A 14957-nucleotide genomic window follows, 5' to 3' on the forward strand; every position below is an offset into this window, starting at 1 on the left:
AAATTGTTAAGATTTTCTATTGACTGTTCAGGCTCTCAACTGTTCCCATTTGTAATAGTTTATAGATCCTGCTAAGCTTGATGGAACAGAGTAGATGCTATCAAGAGCAGCTTCCTTTGTCTAATCTTTTTGGATGTTGGAAACAAGAGTACTTGTGACCTTGGAGGCAAAGAAGAAGAGCAACAAGAAGAGCTTAGCTACTAATAACAGTGAAATGTCAAGTGGTATACTCATTTAACTCTTGCCTTGCCCTCTGGATCCAAGAGACATTAGAGGACTTGCTGCTTTTACTTTTGCGTTCTTTTTAAGATTTGATTCAAGTCTTCAAGTAATTTTCTACACAAGGGCTTTGAAGATGTCTGTTCTTTGGTGCTAGTGACACTATACTTTTTTAAGCACTTTTTCTGCCATCACTCTCCTGCTTTGTTGGCTAGCCACATTCTTGCCTCTGTCTTAGTGCACGATGCCCAACTCCTGCAAGATCTCTTTCTCGGCTTTTCAGCAACTCACTGCTAAACCAACCGTGTCCAGATACGTGTTATTAATCTCATCTCAGCATTATTAGGATTGACCTCATATGGCTACCAACAGAACAAGTCTTGCAAATATAGCTTGAAGAAATTATTTAGTAAGTCTTCAGAGTGAGTGGCAGAAAAGTTAGTTCTTTGAGTCACACAGAAAAATTTGTTTTGTTTTAATTTAGAGCAAGGGGTTACGTTTGACAAAACTTCAGACAGTTATGGGAAAGTTAACATTTGTCCTTCCCCATTAGGATCTCAGTATTGTGAGAAGCAGCCAGATACATGTCTTGAGCAACTGATTTATTATACACTAAAGAAAATCCCATTGTGATCCTAGGACATCTAGAATTAGCAGCACATTACTTCCCTCAATTTCCTCTGCTCCACTTCCACTAATGACGAGTATTCTCTTTCTTTTTTCATCTTACCCACTTGTTGGATCTGGAAAACCAGTGAAACTCATGAATGGGGAAGGGCTAAAAAACAGTCTCTGTCTATCTTTGAATTTTTGTGGTAAAATCTTCCTCATGACAGAACTAAGTTGTGACAGATAAATAGCACTGAACTGAACTGTTCTCTATTAATTCTCAATATATATATTTGGAGCAAACTATCGAAGTTTTTTCAGTTCTCTTTGTATCACCAACTTGGTGAATTCATTAAAGTTCTTGCTTGTTGTGATAAAGGTACATAGATAAAAGCACTTGGCTATATTTTTTTCCGTTCCTTATTTAATCTATGTCTTGTTAATTGAATTAGGCGTGATCAGTGGTATGTCTTATGTGCTATAGAAAAGGCAAGGCTGTGCTATTCTGGGCAGCAGGCATTGATCACAATTTCAGCTGCAAAACCTTGTATTTCTTTAGGAATTCTTTAAAAGAAAAGCTGCAAGGATCCCACCAGCTTTCCCTGGTGTACATCTAAGAATCTCTTAAAGTACTCTGCTGTATTGCTGCCAGCCTAAGGTATTATTAAACAGAGCTGCATTAATAAGTCTTAATCTATAGAGCAGAAGATGAGACGAAGAATTGATGTTTCTTAGACAAGAAAACTGGATTTCTCTTAAACAGTTATGTTCTTCTGTTTGCAGAGACTTGAACCCTTATATTTCTGGGACAAGAAAAACTTGATACTGGGAGAAACACTATGAGATTTCTCTGTGTTTCACTTTCTTTAACCGTGATTTGCTGGCTAGCTGAAGGCACCTTGTCGAAAACAGACGCGAAGAAACCTGCTACAAAAAAACTGGAAGAAAAGGTAAGCTAAATAATTGAAATAATTGTCTTATTTAACATGTGCAGTGATATAACTCAACTTTGAGAAATGGTAAGGGTATTCTCATTCTTTAAAAAAAAAAAAAGTGTTGAAATTGACATTTCCAAGCTTGTTCTCAAATTAAACTATGTGAAATTGTCCTTTCATTCATCTTTTCTGAGTGTCACAAATGATTCACTCCTTTAACCAACACAGGGTAGACTTCTGGAGTTTTCAGCTCCAGTGGAAGCTGCATAAGTTTGCTATAGAAGCAAGAAACTTTTTGTCCCCTTCTGCATGTAAAGAAAGCATACCTCCATCCCTGTATTGGGAGTTGAGGGAGCAATAGTGTTGACCAAGGTCATTTAGAGATGGGGGAGATGTTCTCAGCACTGCCAGTGGGACAGCTGTGTTCTGAAAGAAGAGTTTGAAGAGCTTGCAAGCCAGTATTTTCTTTGAAGGCAAAAGTTATTCAGAGTCCCATAGCAATTTTGAGAAGATGATTCAACGTGCTGAAGTCTCTCTTAACTTGCTGAGCATGTTCTTGTTTTCTTCCTGTTTTCTTTCAAAATCATAAGGATGCTCAGCAGTGCAGGAGAAAGGGTATGCATGGAAGTATATTTACCAGTGCACATACCAAATACATGTACTTCATGTTGCAAAGCACTCTTTAAAAAAAAAAAAGAAAAAAGACAGGTGATCTATTCAAAATCCTGTCCCTCAAATTATAGGTAATCCTTCATTATGCAGATGTGTTTGTCATTGTCTATATTGCTTGCTCAGTGTCTACCAGGAAGAAAATCTACTATGCTGCTATAACTACTAGGTGCAAAGGCAGTACAGAATGTTGAAGCCTGCCTTACCCTGTTTCTGTGTGCTCACTGTGCACACTTTCTTAGTGTGTGGGCTTTATTAGCCTTCTGACTTGTTGCTAAGTCTAACTGTGCTGTTTTAATTCAAGAAGATCTTCTATAAGAAGGGTGTTTGGAACTTCAGCTGTGACCACAGTGCAATATACTTAACCTAAAATATGTCCAGTTTAAAAGTCTTCTTTGAAATCTTGGTTAAGAGCTCTTCAACAACTTTTGTTGGTTTGACAGTAGCCAGAAAGCATGGACTGGAGTGCAGAAGAAAACAAAAAGGCATTATTTTGAACAGATCTTGACAACTAGTATGAAGGCTGTTGTCAAGTACTGTAGAATTTGTAGCAACTGAGATTAAGTGGCTGTGTTTAGCAGAACATGCAGGTCAGCAGTTTAAAACTTCTTGCAAAATTGCTCTTTATGTTATGAACGTACCAGTCATCAGGTGTGCTGAATGACGTTTTTTAATCTTATCACTTGATTTTTTTTCCTTTTCCTTGTAATCAAAGTAAGATTACTGGTGATGACAAATCATTTCCCAGCTCTTTCTTACTTTCTTTTTAAATCAAACTATTTTGCATGATTTAAAAGAGTACTCGGAGTTTAATGTTGTTGTTTTCTTTTTGAGGCCTGTTGCTTTTGAAAATGGCTGCTTATAAAAACTGTTGTCTTCCCCCAGACACTGCATTCTGATAAGAATGTGCAGGACCGGGGACTCGTAGTTACAGATCCAAAGGCAAAGGACATCATATTGGAACACAGAAGCTACTGCTCTAAGAAGACGAAAGAAAGACACTTCTCAGGAGATGTTCTGGGATATATTACTCCTGTGAGTTAATAAATCAAATAAAATTGGTGCTTTGAACGAACGTGCAGTGGTCTGTACTAATCTTGCCTCTTGCATCCTTGCTATAAAAATATTTTGGTAGTATTTGGAACTTCTAGTCTGCAGTCAGATATTCAGAGGATTATTCAAGAGCTGCCTTGAGATTCAGGTGGTCTCAAACTCATGTTCTCCTACCCATCTCTTGTAGGATATCTAGGTCATACTGTTTTTCTCACCAGTAAAAGAGTTGTTTGGGGTTTTTTTTGTTCTTGAATGAGCCAAGTAAAGTTGCAGTATTTTCAGATGAGGAATACTACTAAGTATCCTTATATTATGCAGCTACCAACTTGAACCTTCTAAGTAAATAGTAAAAATTTTATCCTGCTGTCAAGCTGTTATCTTGTTATTCAGTCTTTCTGTTCAAAGCATCTTCTCTTGAATAATAAATGTTACTTCCTTTTGTTTAGAGAATGCCTCTTGTTTTGTTTTTTGCACTGCTCAACAGAAATAGGTTCCCTATGAACTTTCAGCTTTCTCAAGTTCTGTTGAACATAAGTGCAGACTTGTACAGTCAAATCTCTGTTGAATCTAAATGCTAATTCCTCCAGTTTAGTTGAATTTGCATAAACTGAACATTGGCATTCATGTCGCTATGAAAGTGTTATAAATGCTTTATTACTTAAGCAAAAATAAAGCTACAGAAGGTTTTCTGAAACTAGCAGAGATTTAGCAAGTGATTACATTCGTGGTAAAGAGTTTTTATTGGTCAAAATCAAAGTGGTCTGTATGTCTTGCTTGTCGTCTCTCACTTTTCTTTCTCTCCTTTCTTTTGCAAGTGGAACAGCCACGGCTATGACATTGCTAAAATATTTGGAAATAAATTTACATTAATCTCACCAGTCTGGTTACAAGTGAGAAGGAGAGGGAAGGAGAGGTTCCAGTTCACCGGGCTCCACGATGTAGATAAAGGTTTGATTTCCTTTTTATTTGAATATGGATTACAAATAGGATCACTGTTCTTTTTGCAAACTGGTGGGTAGTTAATACACGCACGTGCATTTTTCACACTGCCTCTCACTGTGAAGTAATTTCATCCACTAGTTTTAGAAAGATTTTTACACAATGAACTTTTCTGTTCTCATTTGCTTCCACAAATACACGTAGTTTCTGTCCAGATAATAAGTAGAAAGACAGCAGGCTATCTACAAAGCCCCCTTTAAAAAAGGAAAAGACAAAGAATCTTTACAGATAGAAAAAGTCCTTTGTGTTTGCACTGTGCAGTTATTTATCTGTTTTTATTCCTTCTGCCCTTGCAAAAAAAACCCCATACAAATAAACTTAGAACGCCTGTGAGTTTGTTCTGGGAGTGAAATATGAATTTAATCTGAAGAGAATTTTCTCCACTGTCAAAGAACTCGCAGCAGATTCAGAATTTATATAGTATGCTCTTACTAAATAATTAGTTTGGTTTTGAACTTGATTGAAACATGTCTGTAAAATGCCATTTTAAAGAGCTCTGAAGATTGTTTTTACCATGTTAGTGCCTACTAACAAGTTAATTCTAATGCAGTGACTACTGGGAGGGAGTGGATGGGACACTAGGAAATACCAACTGAATTTAAAAAAAGCAACCAGACTTAAAAACCCAGCTAACTTAAAAAAGAAATGAAAATTCATATTCTTCCCAGGACTACACAACTGCTGTGGTCAGTAAGCAGTGAGATGTTTTCCATGATGAAGCAGAGCTATAAGCAACAAGGAGAAGGGGCTGAGAAGGACTCTTACAAGATTGTTGTAAATGTGAGTTATGCTGTGGTGGAGGTGAATAGCTTCAATTTTTGTGTCTCAGAGGCTGCTTCCTCTGCATTGCTTATGAGCCAGTAGTCTGCAGCAGGAAGACTGGTATAATTAAACTTTGCTACATTAGTTGAAGAGTGCTTCAAAATATGTTGTCCTTGTCAATACATTTATGTTTTAAGAGCTGTTTTCTTGGTAATGTTTGACAGGCTGGATGAAAGATGTCAGAAAAAATTCCAAAAACATCAAAATAGGTGAGCCTATATTTTATGTGTTGTTTTTGTCAATTTTCATTTGCTGCTAGCAGAGTAAAAGACAACTGTGTTCCATGTGTATTGGAGAGAAGGGAGATTAGCATAGCCCTATGAAATGAGGCGTCTGAAAAGAAAATTATAAGCAGTTAAACTACAGATAAGTAAGCAACTGAAGTGTAGATTCTGTTGGTGCCCGAATGTTTTACCTTGGTGTCTTTTCTCTTAAATCCATGGCCACTGGGTCCTCTTTGGAAGGGTACTCTGCATTTAACATGATGTGCTTACCTGGGGAGTAATCTTGAAACTTGTTGCTCAGGGATTCCACTCTTTTTGTAAAGGAGAAAAGGAATCCAAATCTGAGCCAGTTGTCAGTCTTTTCCTGCGCTGCTTTCTTCTGCCCTTGAAGCAGAGACCTCAAGGGATCTGCCACAATGTATCTGTAGGGAAAAATGGCAAACGTTGCTACAGTGATAAAACTGTGCTAAACTTCTTACTTTTGTCTGGAACAAGAATGAGTTGAGGCCGTGAAACTAGTAAAACTCTTCTTGCTTCACAAGGTTGTATGAAACATGAGACAGGTAGAAAAATTGAATGCTCAGTGAGCTATTCTAAATTACTTCAGCTGCCAGGTGGTAAAACCCCTGCAATCTCTCTTGACTCTTCTAAAAACCTTGATAGTTAAAAAGGGCTTAGACATAGTTTTGTATGGCATTTCCACCACACACGATTTTCAGCTGTTCCCACAGCAGTTTTCATCACTCTTGTCTGACTACATTTTTAACGTCTTAAATGTGTTGTTGATGGAGGGGGAAAAAAGGGGTGAGAAGTACCCCCAAGCGCTGATTTTTTTTCCAAAATGAGGATTTGTCATAGGCTCTTGAAAGGAGCAAAAAGCTGAATATGGGGCTGAATTAGACTAAATTAGAGTTTGAGGTGAACTTTTCTACCTTGCTATTCACATGTTAGAAGAGAGGCACAACTTACAGAAGGACTGCTGTTTCGTTTTGGTGTTCTTTTAAGACCTTCTTAAGTGGAACTTCAGTTGTCAGTTGAATGCATCTTTTCTTAAAACTGGCACCAGTTAGCTATTAATTAATGTTCAAGTTACCATAAAACAAGGAATGTTCTATGGTGTCAACTTTTCTGTGCTGATAAAGTTAGAGTAAAAAAACAGAACAGTCCAAGCAATGAGATATATTTTTTGGTGATTTACCTGCTGGTATGTTCTGTAGAATAATATTTCTGTTTTTGCAGAAATGTTGCAATGTAGATAGTAATTTGTTAAATTTTCCTTACTGATTGACTTCTTTGCTTGATAGTGCCTAGAATTTTGTTTGATGGCTGGACTTACCAGGACTTTGAGAGTGTTTTTGGCAGTGAAGATGAGATAGAAGAGCTTTCACAGAGTATGGTTCTACTAGCCAAGGTAAAAGACTTCAACAATGCTTTTGAAACAGTGTGACATGGTTTCTGGTTCCTTTTATAAAACATATTTTCTCATTTCCAGTTTTCATCCTACAAAATAAAATTCTGTTCAAAATATGAACAAGGCGCAAATCTTAACTGTATATTCTAGAATGTGTCCAATTCCTATAAGTATGAAACACAGCAATAAGTAAGTACAGTTAACTGAAAGCCTAAAGTGAAATTACTTAAGTCTGATTATCCTAAACCTGTTATCATTGGCAGTTGCATACTTCCACCTGTTGTAAACTCTAATTGATAAAACCCATTCCAGCCAGCTGATGTGCAGAATAATATCTAAGCAGTAATGGAGAGTTAATAAACTTCTCATGAAGGTCACCTAGTGAGCAGAGTGATTTCTTTAATTACTTAAAAAAAAAAACAACAACAACGACAAAACAGCCAGAAACAGTTATTACAGTTATTGTGTTGAGTTTTTTTGAGGGGCTGCAAAACAATCTTGGGTACAATGAGTGCTGTTTTCTGTATTACACAAATATGTTCAGGCTTCAGTGTACTAGACATAATGAGTCACTTGTAATGTGAAGAATAGCTTGCCAGATATCATTTACTGCATAATTTTGTTCAGGTCTGATAAAACAGTTAAGAGTCCAGGGAGAGAAAAAGAGGGTTTCCTTTAAGGAACAGTTACTGTTTGCTAAGACTTCCTTTGGATCCCCTCAGCTTAATGCTTTGGAACAATGCTTCTAGGACTGGACAGACTGCACCCTAGAGACATTCAACTTAGTGGCTGTTTTGTGAAAGCCTGCCTAATTACTGTCAGAGTAAGAATACTCTTCCTTGCTGTAAGATGTAAATAAATCTTCTGCATTCTAGAGGAAAATGGATGAAGGGGTGAACTGAATACTTTCTTAAAATTTATAACTGCCGCATCAATTTTAGGTCCTCTGTAACAATTAACCTCTTATGGAATGGGTGCTCAAGTCCAGCAATATCCTTGATCACAGTAAACAAACTTGCATAAGAAAGATTAATTTTGGAGATGTTTGGAATAATGACTTTTCCAGTTTAGTATTTACATGTTCAGAGTCAATGGCTCATGACTTTTTTTCCCAATATACATGTAAATGTGTTTCAATTGATTTGCTTAACAACCATATTTCATTAATGGCTGCATTTTTCCCAATGGTTTATCCTGTGAGAGTAAAAGTCAGTCATGCATAATTAATAGAGGTTTTCTACTTTTGAATTTTAGTTACACAATTTGTGCTTCACTTTGACTTCTTCATGAAATGATGCATTTGAGATGAAATTGCTGTAAGAATATGAAGCATGCTCGATCTGTAATACTGCTAGAACAGCTGAACTGATTGTGTGCTTCAATATTGCATTATCTCTGCAAGCATAATGAATAAGTGTGGTGATGAAGTGTATATTGTTGTCAATTTCTTTTTTTAGAATGAAAATTTTGATGGCTTTGTAGTTGAAGTTTGGAGTCAGCTAGGAAATCAAAAGCAAAAGTAAGTATAAGTCTTTAGGATACAATTACAAGAACTGCCTCTTTTACAGTATCTTCTGAAAGTTTAATTAGTCCACGTTGACTTGAATTTGTCATTTTCTATAAATAAATACATTTAACTCGAGGTAACTGAAGATTGTTCCACTTGTCTTAAAACTGTTCTACGTGAACTCAAAGGCTACGTATTAATATTCATAGTGGAATTAGCAGACCACATCAACTTTTTAAATTTCAGTTGTGCAAGATGTTACTGTTGAACAAGGATGAAGAGAGTACCTCAACTGTATGTGTGCTCAGGTGCTGGCATTGGCCTTTATGGTCACACTGACTGGTATGTGTTACTGGATAAATAGCACTGACTTTGAGTTAATTAGGAAATCTTCCTGGATTTTATATTAAGGTCTTTTGAATGTGCTGAAATTAGAATGAAAATCCCCAACCTGAAGCAAACCTATGGAGAAACTGGCTTCCAGTTTTTGCAGGCATAACAGTTTTAGAACTTTAGAGTAGCTGATCTACCTTTTGGTAACTCTACTATGAAGTTTCACAGAGACTGAGTTTATTGCATTTGTAAAAACTGAAGGGTTTACCTGTATTAAGTGGTTTCCTCATATGTTCTAATCTATTTTCCTTGAGCAAAAAACCCTTGGCTACCTCAATGCTTTGGATAGACTATAGGTAAAGCAAATTTTGAACTTCAGGAGAAAAAGGCAGAATGTGTGGTGAAATGACTGTTTCATTGCAGCATACTGAAAATCTTGGATTAGTTGCCTCAGGAAATTCAGGCATCCATTCCCTAAAACACTGCACTCCTATCATCGCTCCACTGCTTAGAATGAGTGGGAAAAAATAGCTTTGAAGAGATTTCTATAGAATACAGACTTTGTTACAACAGACTTTCACCTTTCTTTAAGCAAATAGTAACTGCAAGCCAGAAGTTGGGTATAGAAGTCAGTTTCTCTACTGCTATTCAGTAAATCTGATGTTTCCCTATAGGTTAACTTAAAAGCCAGACTGTATTACTGTAATTTTAAGGCTCGCTTAAAGCCAACGTAAGCAAGCTAACAGCAAGTACTGTATTGGAAATGGCAAACAAGTATAAAATGTGTTTTTATTTAACTCTGAGTTGAGTTTATGTTGCAACAGTTCTTGTCCCATCTGCTGTAGTAAAAACTGGCCCTTCTAAGGGAGGTACAGCTGTGTAGTTGCTCAAGCCTTCAGAGCCAGAACGCTATTTAGGCAAAGTACAGAGGTCCTGCTTACTACATATTCAATGTCTTTTAGTTATTGCTAAACAGGAATAGGAAGAGAAGGTGATTCTCAAGGAGCAGAACGGTGAGTGCCTCATGTGTTCTGAGTCAGTAATGTTTGATTAGACATGGCTGCAAGCAAGCAAGACTTCAAGATTGTCCTAGCCATAAGTCTGAAAGTATATGTTTGGCAGAAAAACCTGAGTATAAATAAAGGCTATAAACTATTTCTTTTTTTGTCTCTTCAACACCAGTTTTGATTTAAGTGCTTAGCTGTAAACCCACTCGTGTGTTTACCCACCAATGCCCTAGATGTGGTTGAGGTGACTAAGTTGCAGAATGTCTCTGAGAAGCCAAGCAGTGACAAGCATTCTGAATAAATGCTTTTACTTTCAGATCTATTAATTTGCCTTTGAACAGCAGAGTAGAATTAGTCCTGATAAATCAGTAAGCATGGGCTACCCACCCTTTGCTTTGCTCATCCCTGCTAGGAAGGGGTAGAGCCATGACATCTTCAACCCACAGAGTGGCAGTATTGCAACATGATTCATACATGATCCGTGTCTGCTTTTCCAAAGCGATAAACATCAGTATAAAGCATATTCTTAACAGTAGAAGAGCTGGGGACAATTGATGGGAACGTATCAATACAGAAACGACCCTTTAACCTTCAGACATGTAAAGCCTTAATAGAATAGAAATTATTTGTGCTCCATGTGAGGTACTGATATTAACTGTTAGGTAAATAGTGTAGGCTTTCCTGATTCAGATCAGTGTTTCTATGAGATACCTTTTTTTTTCTTTTTTTTTTTCTTCTCCTTTTCCTTTTACTAGCTGAACCTGAACTTTAGTGGAATTCAAGAAGCCTGATGACATCCTTACATCATTTGCTCTACCCATTGCATCTTTATATAAGTAGGTAACAGTAACAGTGCTAGCATTGCACAAGGTTTCTGAAGCCTTCAAGGTCTCTCACCAGCATCACTGAGAACCTGTAATCACTGAGTATTTTTAAGAACAAGCAAATGTATCTACTTTCCTTTCAGCTCTTTGCATGTTTCTAGAAAGATCTTGCTTTTTTTTTGGTTTTCACTCCAACATCAGAAACAGATGAGGTATCCTCCTGCAAGGAATAAATAGTTGCATAAGAAGAGCTTTCAGTTTCCTGTTTATCCTAGCTGGTACTCCAGAAGTAGTGAAATAGTGTTGTCTGAGGCCCACTGTATCTTCTGTTTACATATTCTTAAGCAGAGCTAGCTTAATCCTTGTTTGTTTTCAAGACTAAGAATGTAGTAATTGTAATGATTCTTATTTAGGGTTAGGATTGCTTTTTTTTCCTGCTCCGTAATGCTCAGCAGAAGTGAAGTCTTAAATTATACCAGTCCTTCATGCTATTTTCTTTTATATAACATTTATTTGTTAACTTACTGTGTAAATTTTGCGGAAGAGAAAGAATTATGTGCCTAAATGTGGCTGCCTGGCTTTATGTTAAAAAATGTAATCAACTTAATTTATGGCTGTTTGCTTTGGGTATAAGGGCCCTGGATGCCTTGAAACTTAGCCAACAATTCTGCATACATGCTTTGTATACCCCTGGGTGTAAATAAATGGCATTAGATTCTTATATTCAGGTGCTGAAATACCATCTATTCTATCTGAAGAACTTGAATTGTATTGAGATATGTGTGGACCTACGCTGCAGGAGCCTAACACTGATCAGTTCAGGCTCATGTAGAAGTCCAGTACGGATGCTTTGAGGTACCCTCTCTAGGTACTTACTTCTTTTCTGTGGTTTGCAAGAATAGAAGCTCCTGATTACTGATAAGACAAATTTGTGAGATAAATGACTGAATCTAACTGATGCTCTTTTCTCTCATGCTGACAATTATTGCATAATGAAAAAGTACTCAGCTTCATGTCTTTGATTCTAACACATAGGAAATGAGTTTCTAAACAAAAACTTAAATCAGCTGAAATGTCTTGAGCAAATAATACCTCAATTCTAATATATTTTACTGTCCCTTACAGTTCAAACCCGCTTCTTAATTTATTTTTTTTTTAAATCTAAAAGTTCATTGATTGATTTTACAACAGAATATTCCAAGTTATTTAAACTGTGGCATTTCAAGTTAGAAATGCATGTGGTGGAAATTGTGAACTAAACAGGAAAACTTCTGCTTTCTCAGTTTTAATTATAACAGCCAGACAGGGCAATGTCTCTTTTGCTAATATTATGCATGGATTTATTTTTATTTTTTTCCCCAGACACCTGTGGGCACATTCATGCCTTTTTCACCAGAATCTGATAGTATATGTGAAGGTGTACATGTTATTCTGCTTTGTCTGTTATTAGCTGACAGGTGGCACTGCCATCACAGAGGATCAATCTGAAAAACACAATTTTTTTTTCACCCACCGCATGCTGCAGGCACTTGGCATCATGCAGAAGATGACCTTCAGACATCTTATTAATGTTGGTAGGAGTATAGGAGCAAAAACCTCTTCTGGCACTTCTATCCTTCATGTTAGTCCCTGAAAAATTAATCTATTAATCAAAGATTTGCCATAATTCACCCCAGTTTTCTGGTATTAACTAGGCAATGAAATGGCACAAAAGAGCAATTTCTTCTTGAAGTAGACAGCTTTATTCTGTCCAATTTTCTTGACAAGGCATAAATTTCAGGGAGCACTGACTATTAACTTACAAAAGAAAGTGGCAGAAGTTGGAAAGTTAGAGAGTTCTGAAGGGTCACGTAACTGAAGACAAGAATGTAGCAGTATCTTCTGCAGTGCCTTTCAGACAGCCTGACAGCCCACTTTTATGCACTGACGTGAACTGTTACAAGATGTTCCAAACACAATGGACTGACAGTGTTGGAAAAAGTGAGTTCTGAAAAAATAACTCTTTCTCAGACCTTGGATGAAGGAAATTTGCATACTTTGTAAGGGAAAAAATACTTTGAAATTGGGAACATAAAAAAAAAAAAAAAAAAAAACAAAACAAAAAACAAAAAACAAAGCAACCAACCTTCCAAAAAGCAGTGATAATAGAAGGCCTAATAGCATAGGATTGAAGTAGATCTTAATTAGCTCATGATGGTCTTAAAGCTGCCAGTGTCTTAGTTACTACTATGAAGTAAAATTTGACAAGGGTGAAGTCTCTGGTAAATATTTAACGTGGACTTTTCAGAAAGAGCGATTCTATTCCTAATTACCCATACCTCATTATAATTTTTAAAATGTCAACAGTCCTCACAAAATTACCAGTGACAATGTGGGGAAAAGATTGTGGTAGCACACTGGAAAGCACTGTTAGGGCACAGCAAAGTTTTAATTTGTAGCACACAATCAATGAGCATTCTGTTATTGCTGTTTAGGGGAGGAGGCAAGAGTGCACATTTGGTCTATATAATCTATCTTGGCTGACAAATAGAAGTTAACCAAAATGAAGTCTTCAGCCATAACCATTGATCCTATTTGATCTGCAGTAGAGATTTCAGGGCTGAGACCTGGCTTGACAGGTTAGTGAGTAGATGTTCACCTAGGTTTCTTGAGTAATAATCTGCAGTTATCCTGATACACTTTCACTCCCTGATCTGGCCCAAGTTGAAGCTAATATATATATATTTTTTTCTGGCCAAGGCTATATTGTTTAGATTTGTTTGGGGGAGAGGAAGTGGAAGCTATTTGGATAGGGTTAGTTTTTTAGTTTATTGTGCTCTGTGCTTTCTACAAAATAAAACAGCAATTCAAACTTTCTATTGGTCCTATATCAGGCCACAAATCTCTGTCCTTCATTTACAGTTGCAGGATTTCTATATGACAGGGTTGCCTACACTGTATGCCTTTCCAATTTAGTCAGAAAACATTTTATGCAGTTCAGAGGTCATACAAGTTAACAGAGGCATTCAGAAAGAGAAGAGAGATCCTGCTGATGAAGTGATGGCACAGGATAATCTCAATACCAGAAGAACTGATTTCAATCAAGTTTATTTTGTAAGTAGCTTCTCTGACATCTAATAAAGGGTACATTCATACTACTTCAAGTATAATTAGTTAAAAGGTCACTTAGCCATGAGACAAAAATCTGTAGGAAAAAGGGCTTAGCTAGTTTTAACACTGATTATAGTTTTCAGTAAGACTGCAGTAAGACTGTCATGTGGGGGTTGTGATACATATGGTGGGAGTCAAGAAGAGTCTGTTTAGTTTAGCATTGTAATTTTTTTAATGCTTTCTCTGGAAAAGAATTCCTCCATGCTTAATTGGTTTGTCTGAATAGTGACACTCTTAATACAGAATGCATATTGTGAAGAATGGAATGTAAAGCTGCTACTTCTCAGTAGAAGAATGCTGCAGGTAGACTAAGCGCTGATTCCTATAACTTTGTGCCTCCACTGCATGGGAGTTGTTTGGCACAGCCAACTCTCAGATTGTAACTGCAAAATACTGATTATATTGGGAAAGTGATAAAACTTTTTGTTGTTAGAATCTAAGAGAAATGGGTTTTTGTAGGATTTCATCTGGCATTAAGTTGTTTCTTAAACTGTTTCAGTGCAAATAAAACTTCTTAATTATTTTGAATAGCGTCTATACTGTGCAAGTCAAGCATCTTTACCGTGATAGATGATTAAATGGAAGATCAGTGATTTTAGAACAATATCTCTGGGATGATAATACCTTGATGGGGACTGCAGTACTGGAAGTAGTCTGTGAAAGTTCTGGTCTAATCCAGTTTGATAAATAAGTGGAGCAAACAACTTAGATGACCTCCAGTGTACAGCCTGCTCTAATACTTGCCACCTGCTGGAATGGGTTGTGAAGTTGCTTTTTACTCAGTTCAAGTTTAAGCATAGCTCTAAACAGGTCTAGAACTCACTGCAGATATCCTTCTGACTGCATTTTTGGATCTCTGCTGGCAGGTAATTATAGAAGTCAGTGTTTTGAGGAATGAAATGACTTGGAAGCACACAGGATGGCCTTATTTATGGCATGAATTGAATGTCTCATTGGACTCCTTAGATAAAAGTAACTTAAATTTTCTTATTTTCCTAGTCTCTTTTGAAGGATTTGCTATTTACATCACCTTTTGAAAGAAAGATCTCAAAATAGATTATGTGAAGAAAATTTTGGAGCTTATTTTCCTATTGAAATTAGGATGTGGAGATCAACTTTTGAGAAAAATCTTTAATGCATATAGGAGATGATAATTCCAGAAATGGCATTTCCAGGCATTTATTTTGTGGCTATA

At 36.7% G+C, this 14957-nt stretch overlaps 1 protein-coding gene across 8 annotated transcripts in view; it reads left to right on the forward strand.

Moving 5' to 3' along the window:
* Nucleotides 1–14957, forward strand: part of CHID1 (chitinase domain containing 1) — a 120982-nt gene that overhangs the window by 1785 nt on the left and 104240 nt on the right. For all 8 annotated transcript variants that reach the window (XM_048948842.1, XM_048948843.1, XM_048948848.1 and 5 more), the window contains 6 exons: nucleotides 1612–1778; nucleotides 3318–3467; nucleotides 4301–4433; nucleotides 5471–5515; nucleotides 6835–6941; nucleotides 8399–8460. In XM_048948842.1, the coding sequence (XP_048804799.1) occupies nucleotides 1668–1778; nucleotides 3318–3467; nucleotides 4301–4433; nucleotides 5471–5515; nucleotides 6835–6941; nucleotides 8399–8460 (608 nt within the window). In that variant the 5' untranslated portion in view covers nucleotides 1612–1667. Of the gene's footprint in view, nucleotides 1–1611; nucleotides 1779–3317; nucleotides 3468–4300; nucleotides 4434–5470; nucleotides 5516–6834; nucleotides 6942–8398; nucleotides 8461–14957 lie in introns of those variants that run through there.

This window comes from Lagopus muta, chromosome 6, assembly GCF_023343835.1.
Source record: "Lagopus muta isolate bLagMut1 chromosome 6, bLagMut1 primary, whole genome shotgun sequence".
Taxonomy (NCBI): Eukaryota; Metazoa; Chordata; class Aves; order Galliformes; family Phasianidae; genus Lagopus; species Lagopus muta.